The sequence below is a fragment of the Chelon labrosus genome (genome assembly GCF_963514085.1).
Source record: "Chelon labrosus genome assembly, chromosome: 9".
Classification (NCBI taxonomy): Eukaryota; Metazoa; Chordata; class Actinopteri; order Mugiliformes; family Mugilidae; genus Chelon; species Chelon labrosus.
In genome coordinates, this window is record NC_140359.1 from 2,261,040 (window position 1) to 2,278,456 (window position 17,417).

The 17,417-nt window shown below is 40.0% G+C and overlaps 1 protein-coding gene across 1 annotated transcript; it reads right to left on the bottom strand.

Annotated features, from left to right (window-relative positions):
* Positions 1-2,241: 2,241 nt before the first annotated feature.
* On the bottom strand, positions 2,242-16,927 carry LOC311493488 (serine/threonine-protein kinase N2-like). Its single transcript, XM_084552177.1, has 19 exons — positions 16,265-16,927; positions 14,381-14,520; positions 13,166-13,370; positions 10,936-11,064; positions 9,809-9,915; positions 7,954-8,097; positions 7,783-7,858; positions 7,505-7,697; positions 5,973-6,108; positions 5,812-5,864; positions 5,659-5,716; positions 5,496-5,587; positions 5,058-5,234; positions 4,905-4,967; positions 4,743-4,819; positions 4,449-4,591; positions 4,194-4,301; positions 2,599-2,679; positions 2,242-2,486 (listed from the first exon to the last, which is right to left on the bottom strand). The coding sequence occupies exons 1-19, from the start codon at positions 16,425-16,427 to the stop codon at positions 2,283-2,285; spliced, it is 2,349 nt and encodes a 782-aa protein (XP_084408303.1). The 5' UTR covers positions 16,428-16,927; the 3' UTR covers positions 2,242-2,282.
* Between the last annotated feature and the right edge of the window lie 490 nt (positions 16,928-17,417).

Below are 17,417 nucleotides of genomic sequence, written 5' to 3' on the forward strand. Positions count from 1 at the left end.
ACATTGCCATGCACTTCTAATGGAAAATGCTTGCGCAGGAAGATACTGAGACGAGTACATGGGAAAGTGTGGTACCATAAACTGGGTTGGTTTGTTTCATTTGTGTGGTCAAGGCAGTGGGCAAAGCCTGTCACAGTGATGCATAGAAACGGCAGCACATACCTTACCCGGGGAGGATGAATATTGTAAATATATAAGCAAAGGCCACAGAGCAAACTGTCCCCAATGTACAGGAGGCTTGAAGAGGCAGTGACTGGTTATTGGCGTAATTCACAGAATCCAGAACATTTACAGATATTTGCACAAATCTAAAGAACAACAGCTACTATTTAGATTTGAATCATTTTAGTTATTATTGTGGCCGTTTGTTGTGTTTGGTTATAAATAATGCACAGAAAAAAAGTTTTGGTGAGATTCAAATCCTGATTTTGTGGCTATGAATTGGAACAATTCATGTTGTGGTTGTGGAAATTTTTATTTCCCTCTCCTGTGAAATCGTCACTTTCCGGTGTGATATAATGTCGCCATGACTTGAGAAACATTTCCTCTTTCCACATTAAATGTCTGGGTTGAGAAAAAAGTGAAACATTAGTGGCTATAAAAAGTTTTCCATCCCTTGGGTGTTTTTCCCCTTTATTACTTTTATAAATGAGATCAAAATAATTTGGCTTTTTTTTTTTTTTTACAAAATAAACCTCTTCACTGTCAAGAAAAGCCAGTTAATTACAAAGATATAAAGTAAAATGAGTGCTTGCACTGAATTCCAGCCAGTTAGTGGTAGTAGTCCAACAATTAATGACATACAGTTCACCTGAGAACAGTGAATGTGTCTCAGGCTGCTTTAATATGAAAACACCTGTGTCCTGAAGGTTCAGTCACTGGGTAATTAGTTTTCCTGGCTACAATTAGACCATGAGGACAAACAAACACACAGACAAAATGTTATTAAAGTCAGAGGATAGACATGAAAATTGGTGTTAAATCCATCATTAAGAAACAAAAGGAAATGGCACATCTGCCTAGAGTAGGCTGTCCTAGTGAGGGAGGACACCAAGACACCTTTGACTGCTCTGAAGGAGTTAAAAGCTTCAGCAGCTAAGATGGGAGAGACTCTACGCTGTACATTGGATCTTCACCAGTCAAATCTTTACAGGAAAGCAGCAAAAAGTTCACCCAAAGACATGTGGGAGACTCCAAGGTCAACTGGAAGAAGGTTCTTCTTCCAGAAGATGAGACCACAATGTAGATTTTTGGCCATCAGACTAGACGCTATTTGTCGGACATAAAACACACCATTCCCACTGTGAAGCATGGTGGTGGCAGCATCATGTTGGGGTATGCTTCTCGGTAGAAGGTCCTGGAGCAGGTGGAATTACTTTTACTGTATATGTATTTACTTTGTAGTTTTTTATTGTCATAAAAAGCCATATTATATTGACAATTAGACTTTTTATAACAGCAATCAATCTGGAAACATCCAAGGGGGGTGAATACTCATTATAGGCACCATATGTGTTTCACTTTATACATATTTATATACATAGCTACATAACTTACAGAAGTGCTGTGCCGTCGCTGCCTAAACTACTGGTGAAGTAGTACGTAGTGTAGAAAGAGAAAAGAGACAAACTCCTACCTTTAAAATGCTAATAAATGAACTTGTGAATTAAGATTGTGTTTGTAATACTTTGTAAACGCAGGGTACTGAAATCAGTCGATAAAGAAGATTAAGATGTCATTAACTCTTCAAGCATCCTGTGTCAAATTCGCTTCCTATGTTTGTACAACATGACCTTTGTACATCACCTGAATCAATCTCATAAATAAACTCTAAAAGCCGGAAGTTGTTTTACTGCTGCAGATGGACAGTAAAGTTTGACTCTCCGCAGAGATTATAAAGGGCTACAATCACTTTCCGGTGCCTGGTTATTTGCCTGTCGACTGGATGACAGTGAGAACAGTCAGCATTATTAGCCATGGGATAGTAATGTTCTGGTTGAAGATGACTGAGCTGCACAAATATCCGAAGAGTTAGTTCGTTGAAGGTGTTGTCAAGACCAGGGTGGGAAACAGACTAATACCAAGCTCTCAACATTTATTTTGTTTTAATCCATCTATTCTTATCATCCCTTTAATCGTCCTAAAGTCATAACCAAAAGAGTTGGTCAATTATTTTAGTCATCAGTCATCAAGGATTGATGATTGTTGGTTACCTGCCAGTGCTGATAGTAAGGTGGACAAACTGGTGCTAATTTCCCGCCCTGGTCTTCTGACATCATCTTTCACCCATGCAAGGCGCAAAAGTCAAAGTCTGCAAATGCTTCCTGCTGTTCGGAAGAGAGGCTGAAGGATTTGGAGGGAGGTGACAGTATTGGCTGGAGTCGGGTGAAGTCGCTGTCAAAGTTGCTGACGTCTGTGGACTCTCGGATTGACGGCAGGAACGGTGGCTTTACTTTCTTGGCCAGCAAGGCTTCCCAGTCAATGGTCTACAAAGTTCCAAAAAGGTGACTAAGAAGTTGTACTTATTAATAATTTAACAAGTACTTAAAATGTCTACAAAGAGTTTTACCAGCATTTAAGTGAAGGAAAGCGATTTACCTCAAAGAATTTCTCTCCTTTGACCTCATTAGCGTCCCTCTCTCCAGCTCCAAGTCTTTTCAGCGGGTTCTTTTTCAGCATCTGTGTAAAAATAAAGGTTTGTAGAGGTTCATCAAACAGCTTGCTTTCAGCTGATTACGAAACTCAAATGGACTATTTACAGGTACTGCGTGTACCAGTTGTGATGATTACATTACAGTGATCTAATTAATATCAGTTATCAAAGTCCAAGTGGTTACTCACCACCACGTCAAGATACACAGGAGTTCAGTTAAATCCATTGTTAAGAAATGGAGGGAACATGGCTCTGAGGGAGCACACCAACACATCTTTGACTACTCTGAAGAAAACTAGTGATAGAAGACACCTATGACTACTTTGAAAGAGACTAGTTAGGGAGGACACCAAGACACCTGTGACTACAAACAAATGAAACATCTGTTTGATTGGTTCTTCACCAGTCAACTCTTTATCAGATAGCAGCAAAGAGAAAACAGATCTCTACTAGAGTTCATCCAAAGACATGTTCATCCAAAGTCAACTGAAGAAGGTTATTTGGTCTGAGGAGACCAAAACAGACAGCTGGGATAGGCTCCAGCAGACCCCCGCGACCCTTAACAGGAATAAGCGGGTACAGAAGATGATGCAGCAAAATAACGGAAAGTCCTGAAGGAAAATCTGACTCAGTCTGCAAGAGAACTATAACTTGGGAGAAGATAAGTTTCCCAGTAAGACAACGACCCGGATCAAACAGTGAAACTTCATTCATTCATTTTCTGCATCCACTCATCCTGTGAAGGATTACAGGGGTGCTGGAGCCTATCCCAGCTGTCATTGGGCAAGAGGCAGGATACAGCCTGGAGAGGTCGCCAGTCTATCTCATAGAGAGACAGACAACCATTCACACTCACACCTACGGTCAATTTAGAATCAACAATGAACCAAACGAGCATGTCTTTGTGGGAGGAAGCTGGAGTACCCGGAGAGAACCCAGGCACAGACACAGGGAGAACATGCAAACTCCACACAGAAAGGCCGCAGTCAGCCCCTTCTTGCTGTGAGGCATCAGTGCTAACCACCACACAGTGCACAGTGAAACTTGAATCACTTATTTGACATTATATATTTTTTACTATACACATTGCCTAAATTTATATATTTGGGGTAAATGGCCTTGTTTTTACATAGTGCTTTTCTACCTATTGGTACTCAAAGCGCTTTACAGTCACAGACACATCTACCCATTCGCTCACAAAAACACTCACACATTCACACACCAGTGCCACGCACTGGGAGCAACTGGGTGTTCAGTGTCTTGCTCATGGACACTTCGGCATGTGGTACATTCCGGGGATCAAACCGCTAACCCTCTGGTTCGTGGACAACCCGCTCTACCTACTGAGCCACAGCCGCCCCAAGCATCCAAGAGGGTGAATGATATGTTTAGGTAAAGTGTATATGTCATTCGGGTGCTTTCACTTTGTGAAAAAGGTTAAAAATCCTCACCTGCATTGTTCCATTATTAAATTTCAGGTGTATTCTGAATTGGTCAAGATACATTTTAGTTAAGTGAGAAAAAAACTGGAGGTCACAACCTTCTGGATGATGGCAACAGCATCAGGAGGCAGAGAAGTTGGATACTGAACATCATCATTGACAATGCTGTCAAACACCTCCTCCTCATCTTCACCAGGGAACGGAGACTAGTGGGAAGACAGAAAGAATCTGAGTTGGCTGTTTAACTAGAGGAACTTAGAGGAAATTGTTAACTAAATAATTTTTAACTATTGCACAAGGTAGCAAATTTTGGACCCGTTGCCAAAACTCTGAAATGAACATGTGTTCAATACCTCTCCAACAAGCATCTCGTAGATGAGGACACCCATTCCCCACCAGTCCACTGCTCGGGTGTAGTTGTCATCCGTGAGGACTTCAGGAGCAAGAAACTCAGGAGTCCCACAGAAAGTCGAGGTCCTATCTCCGTGCCCCATCCCTACCGAAGCATCACAAATCTCTCTGTTTATCAAGGGTTAGGAGTAAGGTTTAAATTAAGAATGAAAACGTATTCATACTTTAGCTTCTCCAGTTTTTGGCAGGGGTATTTGATGGAGAAATAGAGGAGTAAGAGCACCAAATCAACTTGCCTTCTTTACAAAGCCCAAAGTCTGTGATTTTCACAAATCCGTCTGCATCCATTAACAGGTTGTCCAGCTTCAGATCTCTGTATAAAACAGACAGTATTTAGGCTGAAAGTTGTTCAATATGTTTGCAAAGATGCAATGTCAGATTCTGTCAGCATGACCTACCGATAGATGATTTTATTCATATGCAGGAACTCTAAACCCAGCAGGACACACGCTGAATAAAACCTGTGTGCAGCGACAACGGTTTATTTTAAATCAAGGATAATATTACTGATTAATATTGAATTACTGTATACATTAGGAGACTATACACACCTGGTCTGGGCCTCGGAGAAGACATCATTGTGAATGTGGATCATGAGATCACCGCCTGGTAGATACTCCATGACAAAGCAAACGTGGTCGCTGGTCTGGAAGCAGCCGTGGAGGTTGACCAGGAATGGATGCCTGGATGCATTGATCATCTCAAAGATCCTCTTCTCGCTCATAAGGCTGAAGAACGACAGCTCAGATTAACATGAGTTACTTTTATCAGTGTGCAATGTCTTCATACCAGGAAGGAACACTTTTCTAGACAGATTGAGAAACCTTTGCTTTGTAATTTTTAAAAACAAGGCCTCATTCTCATTCTCCAGCTGTCTCTATGCCCAAATACACTCACTTAAGTACAAAGACCTAAATACTTTCAACAGAACAAAATCATTAGACAATAATTTTGGGTTCCTGATTTCCAGAGTCAGTCCTTTCACTTACCTGTCCACTTCATCTCGAGTCACAATGTCTTTTTTTTTCAAGGCTTTGATGGCATAAAGTTTTCCCGTTTCCTTAAACTCGGCCAGCAGGACCTGAACAGAAAACGCAAATAAACCAACCGTGCATTGACCTGAGAAGACATCTCTAAAGAAGAACTGGTTACCTTTCCAAAGTGTCCTCGGCCCAGAACTGAAATATACTTAAAATCTTCCATCTGCATCCTTTAAAAAAGACAAATAAAAGAAAATAAAGGCTTAATCTTAAAATTTTACTGTGTGTAATATAGTGTCTGTGTGCATATGTGCGTTGTGTGTACTTAAGAGCAGATACAAGCTGATCTTCACTTCCCCCGGTGTTGCATATGGACGACTGCAAATAGAGAGAAATGAATAAAGAATCGCAGCTTTTGATTGTCAATAATTTGCAAAGAGTTTAATTAAAAGATAAGTCATTTTTGGTTTATCAGTAATCAATTACCAGCTTTTCTTGTGTTGCAGGCACAGATGACGTTTTGTGTGGTGCAGTGATGATGCTGGGAGGGTTGTGTCCCTGGTCCGGACCGGTGGAAGACGACTGGTCCTCGCTGGTGCTGAGTCTGATTACTGATGCTTTACTGCAGATGTACAAAGACGAGTAAAGCTAACACTGTAAGTTTAAAATACTTTACCTTTACAAGTAGTACGTATATGGCTTCATTTTATTGTTAATTCATGTGTAAGCAGAGAGTTTACTCAAGTAAGTAAGAAAGTATACATTTCAGTTGCTAAAGTGAGAAAAAGATTATCTGTTCTGTTTTAAATTATTGAACTGAATGTTTATGCTCCCATTAATATGATTTTTTAAGCATATGATGGCTATAACATTTCTAAAGCTTAGGACAGTGGTTCCCACGTCAAAGGTTGAGCCACTCCTAATTGTCACAACATGAATCTGAGGTTTGAAAAAAATTAATTCTGCTGCCAAAATGTATATGTATTTTTCTAATCTTCTTATGTTTTTTGTGAAATACACAGTATTTTGTTCTTTATCTCTCAAACACTGAGAGAAGTGTCACAGTGACTGTGTCGACAATAAACCTCCTTGTATCCTACCAACAGAAATGTTATTAACACTGAGATGTTTTGGTGATTGTTAGCATGTTAGCCTGGTGCTGTTAGCATTTAGTCATGAATTTATTGACATTTATCTCAGTTTTTCTGTCAGTATGCCCAGGTATACTTTAAATATATAAAATAAATCACTTCACATGACCTGGACATACAGTATGTATGTGATTCTGAACAGGCATATGGGGACAGTGGATTCAGGGAGTTGCTGGACTCTTATTATTTCTATTTCAGAAAACAATTCCATTGTACTACAAAGCACAGCAACCAAAATGAAAACAGTCAAATAAACAGCTCTCTTAGTTATTTGTAGTTGTAGAATTGGATATAACATACTGTATATTTCTAATTGGGTCGGATTTAATAGGATTATGAAATAGCTCTTGGGTGAATGAGCAAACAAATTTGAATTAACATTTATTTTCTCTAAGAAAGTTGGACTAACAACTGCTTATATCTGAGACTAATTATCATAATTTTTAAAAAAGGAATTTATTAAAAATGCATTTTCTTTCTGTCATTCTTTCCTGTTACAGTGTTTTGCACACATGTAATTATTCGTGTTGAATAAAATGAATTACATAACGAATCTATTAACTTCTTTTTGCACCATCTACAATTTATGTGTGTGTGTCTACAACTTATTTACACATGACACAATGTGCTTATTCAACCAGATAAGGTCTGTGTGATAAAGAAAAATGCAGGGTTCAGATTTAATATAAGTGGAAAATTAGAAATGTGAAATTAGAAATTTAGAAATGCACCTCTGGTTTGGGTGATTAATAAAAGCATCTTTCAGTTCTCCTTTTATTTTTATTCCTTACACCTAAGTTTTTTAGAGAATTTTAGTGGAAATTCCAGAGAGTTGAATAGCATCAGATCAAGATGGATTTTTCTAACCTTGGCAGTGAAGTGGTATTTTGAGGCTCGTTCTCAGTCGGATGTGTGACGTTATTGGCCACCAGGTCAGGGGTTGTGGAGAAGGACGAGCTGAACGTGGTAAAGGAGCTGTAGCGAGGGAGGATGCTCATCATCAGGTGACCCCACGTGGCGAAATTCATATTCATCTGGGCAGCTCTGAGAAAATTCTTCCCTGATGATGGAAGATTATCAGCAAATCAACTGCAGCAGGTTGAGAAACAAGCAGGGAAGAGAAATGTTTGTGTTAAATCTGTCACCTCTCTCTTTGGTGAAGATACAGCGCTGACGTCTCAGTTTGGGCTGCCGCTCAACCACCGTGTCAACGAACTGAAGCTGTAAAACACAAATATTTCCATTTATTCAATCATTTATTCAGTCCTTTGACGATGTCATCTTGACTCAAGCCTGACACAGGTTCTGGTGTGTACCTTGGCGTAGAGGAGGCCCTGTGGCTCCAGACTTATCCCCTGGTTGTGGTTCAGGTTGTTCATCATCTCCTCCAGTCGCAAGACCTTGACCGCACACATCGCCCTCCGATTCTGCCAGAATACGCCGACTTCCAGCTCTCGAGACTGTCAGGTGATTGACAGAAACAAACAGCCTCAAAGTTAAATTATTAATTAACCTGAGAATTTTTATTTTATTTTGATCTGTTAAAGTGAAAATAATAAACAACTCAAAATGTACAAATGTACATATCATTTGACATTTAAAAAAAAAAAAAAAATGTAAATAAATCCATGACCGTTATAGCCACACTTGTTTTAAATAACAGTCACAAGCCTTCCATTCATGGAGACTGTCAGTTTCTTGATCTGTTGACTTTTTTTGGTACCAGTGCCTGAAGAAAGTGTCTTCTAAAAACTGGCAGTAGGTTTGGGATTTGATTCTGAGTCCATCTTCAACCCAAAAAGGTCCAACTAGCTCATCTTTAACATTACCAGCCCATACCAGCACCTCACCTCCACATTGGCTGGCATCTGAGTCAAAGTGGAGCTCTGACCCAGGTACAGGACCATCCATCTGGTCACTCTCATCTAATCAGTCCATACATATTTTAAAAAGTCTGTCTTTAGATATTTTGTGGCCCAGTCTTGACTTTTTAACTTATGTGTACTGTTCAGTGGTGGTCAGGTTTCAACCTTACATACCATGGCCATGTCTCTGAGCACTGAACACCTCTGGGTAGGTTGCAATTCTGGAATATGAGAACACTGGAGGATGATGGCTTCCTGGTAGCTTCACGTTTGATTCTTCTCAGACCTTTGGCAGTTAATTGCATGGTTTTTATCAAAACGTTTCTTGGAACCTGTTGACTATTTGCAACAAAGTGTTCAATGGTTCTACGATCACGTCCAGTATCTCAGCCATTTCAAAAGTGCTGCATTCCTCTGAAAGACTTTTTACAATTTCTGACTTTTCAGAGTCAGTTAAATCTCTAACCCTAACCCTTTTTGCCCCATTTTGCACGAGGAAAATAAGCTGCCTAATAATTATGCATGCCTTGATAAAGGGTGTTGCGCTCCTTAGACCACACCCTCTCTCATTACACAAATACACATTACCTGATATGCTTAAATTCAATTAGCATGCAAGTTTATACAGCTTGGAGTTGGAAAATATGCATGATCATGATGATCATGATCAAAACGCTCACTTGCCTAATAATTGTGCACACAGTGTAGACTAAATAACAGTTTTAATTCAATCCAGTTTAACAGCACCACAAACCACATCCTCCAAAATGATCATCGAGTTGAATTACCACCATTCTGACGCTGTTTTAACATCAACTGAACAATCAAGATGGAGGATTTAGTGGAGGACTGTTATATTAGAATGTATTCATGTATATGGGTGTACCTAATGTTTTGGCAGGTGAGCGGTACACAACAGACTGTCCAATAGCTCCTCCTGCTGTCCACCAAAAGGAACAGCTGTTTTCATGAATAACAGTAGACAAAGTATTTAGATATTTTACTAATTTAAAAGTGGACCAATAAAAGTTAAATTTGTTCTGCGTATCTCCCTGTGAACTGTATTGAAACAGAAAAAAGTGGAAAAAGTGTAAATACTCAATAAAATAACCTCAAACTAATTCCCAGTAGTGAAGAAACATTAGACCACCTCTTCAAAAAAACAAACAAAACTAAAACAAGGATAACTTAAATATTTTGTCTTGTGTAGAGTTTCACCTATAAAACTTAAAAAAATCTTAAAATCTTGAACCATGAATAAGGAAACTTGCTCTCGTTCATTCTCAACTGTGGTGACTGGACTTACCCGCTCCAGCTGGATGTAGAATGTCTGATCCCAGCTCAGCCTGCCGACGGCCGCCCAATGAGTCTGACCAACCACTCTGCCATCCAGCCGGAGCACAGCGCTGATCTCTGCTGACAAAAAGACTCTCAGATTTGATCACAACAATATTGAGTCATTTTACTGACTAGAGACACTATAACTAAGCGCCTCAGCTAAAAATACACCAGTCAGCCATAACTAGACTTCTGCAGTGCTGTGGTATCTGGAACCAGGACATTATCACCAGCTCCTTTAATTCCTGCCAATTGAGAGGTTGAGACCTCCGTGGATCGGACTTATTTGTCTAGAACATTCCACAAGATGCAGGATTGGACTGAGATTTGGTGAATTTGGAGGCAAAGTCAACACCTTGAACTCGTTGTTGTGCCTCAAACCATTCCTAACCATTGCTCTCCAGCTAAGCGAAAGAAAACATGATTCATCAGACCAGACCACCTTCTTCCAGTGCCTTGGTTCATTCTTCTCCTTCCTTGGACCACTTTTGATAAGGAAAGACCACTGCAGACCAGGAAAGCCCCACGATGCTCGGACCCAGTCGTTTAGCCATCAGTTTGGTCCTTGTCAAAGTCACTCAAAACCCTTCCACTTTTTCCATTTTTCCTGCTTCTAACATCGACTTTGAGGATAAAATAATATGATATCTCCCACCCACTGACAGGTGACCATAATAACCAGATAAAGTCACTTGTCAGTGGTCACAGTGGTATGGCTGATCAGTGTAAAGGTCATGCCATTTAGCAGACGACCTTCCGACATCCCTGTCAGAGTAAACAAAGAAAACCGAAGCATCTGAAACATCTAATCAAACAAACAAAATGATTTAAAAGTGCTTCTAATTTCCCTACACTTACAGTCACATTCGTACTATTGTGAGCCCAATTTAATTTGTTCTTTCTAGAACTTATGCTTGGAAATTATTTAGAAATTACAGACCTGTAAAACAACTTATATTTAACTCTATTATTATTTATATTGTCACTTGTTTGCTCTGTTTTGTTGCTGTAAGCATTCCACTGTGCTTGAGTGATCAACAACATTTCCTTCTGGTCTAGTTTCTGTTGCTAAGCAAAAAAAATGAAATCACTTACTAGAAGGCTCATCTGTCTTGTGTGCAGCTGGTGAACTGTCCTCCGTGGGACTCAGAAGCTTTTCCTGCTCCTGGTCAGTCAAAGGTTTCCGTAAATCCTCACATCCAAGAAGTCTGACTTCAAGTTTGCCTGAAAAAACAGAGAACAATCTAAAAAGCTTCTCACAAAATCCTTGAAAACAATATTTCAGCCCTGCACTGTGCAAAGCATTCTTCTTTCAAGTGCCTAGATAAATCTCATTTAAGATCATTGATATGAATGAATGTAGCATTTACAAAATAACACCTGTCATTCGACAGAAGAAATCTCTTTAACATCATTTTCTTCTTTTCACCTCAGCTGCACAAAAACACCCCGAGTGGTTGTTACCGCTCTGAGACTCGTCCTCATTATTCCCAGCCAGCAGAGCAACTCCAGGATTTGTCTCCTTGTTACGTCATTAAAAAGCCTTTTGCCGGGAGAGACTGGCTTACAACTGAACCGCCCAAAAACCAGCAGATTACACATCCAGATTATCCAGAGGTCAGCGTATGGAAAACCATGTTTAAACATAGTATAGACTGAACTTGTTACTTGAAAATTAAATGAGTTGTAAGTTTTCACGATTTGCTATTAATTTCACACAAATTGACTTAAAAAATTATTTACCACCTTAGATGTTTTTCCTTTTTACTGCTTTTCTAAACGGATTCATGGTTAGTTTAATGTTTCTACTAAGTAATGTCAATTAATTAAAAACATAAAGTTAGTAACAACAAAAGTGTTTACTAGTATTTAAAGTGACAACATCTCCACTGTGAAGCATTGTAGTGGAGATGTTCTAATGTAACAGTCCTGCAGTACATCTTGTCTTCATGAATGTTTTGGAGGCTGTGGTTTGTAGCTTTATGACCAAAGGGTTACAGTGTGCAAACTTGTGTCCATGGCTGAGGTGCCTTGAGCAAGCCCCGAACCCCCAAGTTGCTTCCTAGGCACTACCTAAATGTCAGTCCACGGCCCAGGATGTGTGAATGGATGGGTCAAAAAGAGAAAGAATTTCCCCATGTAGGATTAATATAAAGTATGCCTATGCAGAATCACATACATGGGTTCAGGTCATCTTCATCTTCTGTAACTGCTTGTCCTGTGAAGGGCAGCTATCCCAGCTGTCATCGGGGGAGAGGCAGGGTACACCCTGTTACAGGTCTCCAGTCTACCTCAGGGCTAACACAGAGTGACAGACAACCATTCACACTCACATGCACACCTACAGACAATTTTCTTTGGACAGTGGGAGGAAGCTGGAGTACCCGGAGAAAACCCATGGAGACACAGGGAGAACATTTAAACTCCTGGATTCAGGTCATATTACGTAATTTTATCATATTTGAAGTACAACATGACACACAGTAAATGTCGATGAATTCATGGTCGTAAAAAAGGTATGAGCTGCAGTGCTAAATGCTAATAGCAGTGCGCTAACATGCTAATGATAACTAAAATATCTATCTATGTTAATTACATTTCTGTAGGTAGGATACAAAGAGGTTTGTTGTAACCACAGTCACATTTTATCCTTCAGTACAATGTAGTTCAAATAGTGGAAAAAGAGTATGCCAGTTCATTAGGTACACTCGTGAAAACATTCTAATATAACAGTCTTCCACTAAATTTTATCTTCATGAACTTCGTGGCATTAAGCATTAGTTTCAATAAAAGGGGAAAACATCCAAGGTTATGAATACTATTTAAAAGTACATTAACTTTGTAGAGGGGCAATAAACTGGAAGCCAGTCTGACGGCCTCACGGCATCAGTTCGAATCCATCGGCCAACTGGGGCCTTTCTGTGTGGAGAACATGCCATTCATCATTCCATTTGTAAAAGCAATAAAAGGGGAAAACATCCAAGGTCGTGAACACAGGAACAATGGCATGTTCTCCCTGTGTCTGCGTGGGTTCTCTCCAGGTACTCCAGCTTCCTCCCACTGTCCCACAAGACATGCTTGTTAGTGTCATTGGTGATTCTAAATTGGCCATAGGAGTGAATGGTTGTCTGTCTCTCTGTGTTAGCCCTGCGATAGACTGGAGACCTGTCCAGGGTGTACCCCACCTCTCGCCGCTGGGATAGGGTCCAGCACCCCCCCAACCCTTCACAGCACAAGCGGTTACAAAAGATGAATGAATGAATGAATTGTCCCTGTTTCTTATTCTAAAACAAACATTTAAGTGTCTAAACATTACTTTTGATACCTGTTAAAGAGGCAGGTCTGATATAGAAGATGGACAGAGGACAGCCAGGTTGCTGGTTTTGGGGAGACAGTGGTCCCCCTGAAGGGTCGACTTCCTCCCCCGCTGGCTGCTGCAGTGACTCCTGGTTCTTCTCTTTGAGGCATTTCTCCAGGGACAGCTGCAGAAGGTCCAGCTTCTGAGAGGACTCCTCCACCTGTGACTGAGCCTGACAACAAGATACAATTTGTGCTGTTATGTTTGCACTTTTTAAACACAGTGATATTTGATTTTTAGTTAACGGTACTCCATTTCCAGATATTATGTTTTCAACCACCCCTAAAGGACTGTACTGAAGTTGAGCAATGGACTAAAACTCGCACATACATTATAGATTATAAATAATTCTTCCTTGCAAAGTCACTCGGGGCTCTACTCTTGGGTCAGTCCTATTGTATCTATTCATGTCCAAAGAACAAAGGGGTTTATTAACACAGAGTACACAAACTTTGGACTTGTGGACTTGACAAGTACTTTCTAAAGTACAGACTGGTGTATGGGAGGACACAGGACGGTCACTCTGGAACTGGTAACAGCAGTTTACTTGCACAGATACCTGGATGAACCAAGTCCACACAAGCTGATATCCTTGATAAAACAGGTTGGGCATATAACACTACATACTACAACATACTGTGCCAGTACTTGGCTAATGACTAATGATGTTTCACAAGAATGTATATTGATAAACAAGTTTTAAGGACAGGGGAGGTCATGATTTTACTGTTGCAGCTGTCAACACTTTGGAACAGATTGCCTAAGCTTTGGCATTACATGGCATTGTTCAGCAGGGATAAAATCTTAAATTTAGGCTGTGTTCCATCGTCCAACAATAACATACATACGTACTTTAACACCTCTACAGTAAAGTTAGAAGAGATACCTTTATTATGATATAAAAATTATACAAATAGACCATGTAGCTGCCGAGACATACACAATTTATTTTGCATGAGTCTGAGAATGAAGCCTAGGGTTTTAAGAGAGGTTTTAAATATTTGTATTAAAGCTAGCATTCTCAATAATGCTGTTAAGAGGTAGAATGAAGTATAGAGTTACATAGACGGCACAGTTTTCCAAATTTGACTGGATGTGCAAATTTAAACACAAAAACCAGCATTAAATCTTCTGTGAAAATCTCTTGAAATACTTAAAAATCAAATTGACACAAAGTCCCACTTCAGCCAGCGCCTTCTGGTCCAGCGATGGTATCCCTTCTAGCTGCTTCACCACATCTTTGGCCAGCACCAACGCGTCGGACTCTCTCTGCATGGAGTGCTGCAACTCTGCCAAACGAGCCTCCACAGGTCCAATGGCAACTGAAGGGAGAAAATGAAAGAAAACAGGGGAAGAGCGGAAGAGAGACAGTGTTTCATTATGAAGGTATTCATACGTCCCCGTAGATCCTCGCAAAAACTCTTAATTCCTGCAATCAGGCAGAGAAGCTCTTTCAGTGACAGGCTGCGGTCTCTGCCTTGCTCCACTGACAGGTTTGTCGCTTAGGCCATAGGACTCTACAACGCCTCCCCGTGAAGGCACAACTGGATTGTGGTGACTGCTACTACTAGATATTTTTCATATATTTATATTTTTATATATCTTACAACTGCATACCTTATATATCTCTGTACTGTACACTACACATGATATATATCTATATTATCACATTTCTTTATATCCATATTATTGCATTATATATATATTATACATACTTTGTATATTTTTAGATATAATTTGTATATTATTCTGTTTTTTTATGTACATACATTTTATACATACTTTTATACTTTGTACCTCTTTTATTAAATTTTTATTTTATTTTATTTTTACCCTTTTGCTGACTGTAATTCCTCCTGTCTGTGTAATGATGGTACTGGACACAGAATTTCCCACTGGACAAATAATCTATCTATCTACCTATCTATCTATCTATATAAAAAAAATTCTCTGAAATGTCATCAGGCAACATTGTACATGTTACATTTTTGTGACACAAAGAAATCTAAACTGCATGCTTAAAAAAATGTTGATCTATTTGATTAAATAAGACATTTTCCTGAGTAAATAATTAACTAATGACTTACACAGCCATTTAAAGTGCCTACAGTAATAAAGAGGACACCAATTCCCCACAGATCACAACCTTATAAGTAATCAATGAGAGGAAAGGAGGTCAGGGGTCGGAGAAAAGGAAACAGGAGCAGAGGAACTAAGGTACCGAGTTACCTGTCTCATATTTCTTATGCCAGGAATCATTTTTTTTGTGTTGGTTTCAGAGTTTTAAAATAGCAGGTTAACAGTTTAGATTTGAATAGTTTCACTTCACCCACTAAGATGACAGTTTCCAGGAAGCAGGATTTAAATTTGGGTGCAAGCACTGATATTTCTGAACTGAAGTTGGTAATATTATAGAGCAATCTTTTCTCCTATTACTCCAAAAAAACTGCACATCCTCACAGGACATGCTTTGCAAACTAAAATCATAGAATTTTGCTGCTTGAAAGAAAGGGAAGATCTGGCATTTACTCATTTAATTGAACCGAATTGTTCATTAGAGCATACAATTTCCCAACTACATAGCTGAATAAACAACTGCAGTACATAAACAAGATGTGAAAGTGCCTGAAAACAGTTATTTATAGGTTGCACCAATTATCCTTAACCATAAACCCTTTCTTCTCTACTCTATCTCTAACTCTAACTCTCTAAGTATCTGCACGATTGTTCAACTTTGACACTAAATTGAACAAATTCAACACAACACAAATCAGTATAAATGAGACTTCATTACATTTGTAAAGCTTCAATGATCAATTAAAGCTTTGGGGATTGTATTTCAAGTCTTAGTATTACATAAGCGATGCGTTCTTGTTCCTGTTTAAGAGCCAGTTTATTCCTCAGCATTTAGACTATCTGTCTATGTGTTGCTACTGGCGACAGACAGAATCTGAGGGTTTTAACCAATAATTTCATGCCTCCTTCAGGCTAATCTAATTTAAATATTAATACACTTCTACATTTGGTAAATCTTTTCTGTGGCCCCTCTTTAGTCCTGAGAATCACCTGCCCCGAGACTCTGACCTCCAGGAGTGGAGTTGTTGTGGTTTCCGCCTCCATCGCCACCGATGCTGCTGCCGCCAGCCTGGGTGACTTTGATAATCTGCAGTCGGATCAGCTCGATCTTCGAGCGGCTATCCTGCAGCATCTGCTGAGCTGTGGACAACATCTGATCCTGAATAACAACACCACATCAAGAGCAAACACTTCAGGTTGTCCCCTGTGTCTGAAGTACACCAACTGAATGCAGACACAGTTTAACAAGACACGCACACAGCCCATTTTCACATTGGACAGAGCCAAAGAAGTAAGAACAACGTGTTCAGATCAGCTGGAAACAGCATGACTGTGCACTTCACAAACCTCAGGGTGGTGATGCGCTGCTCCTTGCTGAATAAGGACTAATTTGTCATCCTCTGTGGAAGTGCAAGGATGTGGAGGACTTCTTAAGTTGTGCCTCTCCACCTTCACTATCCTTGAATCAAGTCCCCTGCGTTCACAGACACACTCTGACTGAGAAGCTCTTCCAGTACAGCTCCTACATCTTGGGACCTGGAACACTCAGCCTGTCTTCTTGTTTGTTTTTGCAGCCTCCTCTGCAACATCCTCTTCTCACTGCGTCCCCATCCTATGAAACCAAATCCCCCTCTCTCTCTCTCTGTCTCTCTTTTAAAGGGAGTTTCTTTCTGCAGGGGGTGAAAGGCACGGCTCCTGTTCGGTGCCAGCGCTGCTGCTGGTCTGACAGCCCTGATCGCCTGCTCTGGGCTCGGCATTGGCCGCTGCATGACCACATGTTTCTGCACTGCCACCAACCAAAAGACAAACACGGGAGCCGCCGCTGCTGCTCTCTTCGGGACAAAACAAGACACCAGCCTGCAGCGTTCAGGAGATCTCTCTTAACGTGATAGAAGTAAACATACATTAAAGAGGCGGGAAATGTAGCATTTGGCTAGCTAGATTTACATGAATGTGTACAAGCATACATGACAGAACAGCTCTGTGGTTGTTATCATTCTCTTCTCATCTTCTCTCTTGCTCGGTTAAACAATAGAGGGGTATAGAGATGGCAATTAAAATGGCATTTCCTCACCATTTACTGGAGAAAAAAAGAGAAAGAAATAGATGGAAATATTTTCTTCTTCTCTTTTACAGCCGCTGT

Bases quoted from the DNA above. Each gene is read 5' to 3' on its own strand.
- LOC311493488 (XM_084552177.1), bottom strand. From the start codon at position 16,427: ATGTTGTCCACAGCTCAGCAGATGCTGCAGGATAGCCGCTCGAAGATC. The intron at 8,098-9,808 runs GTAAGTCCAGTC...ATCACCTGACAG, and splicing joins TCTACATCCAGCTGGAGCGG to TCTCGAGAGCTGGAAGTCGG. The intron at 5,235-5,495 runs GTAAGTGAAAGG...GTCGTTCTTCAG, and splicing joins ACTCGAGATGAAGTGGACAG to CCTTATGAGCGAGAAGAGGA.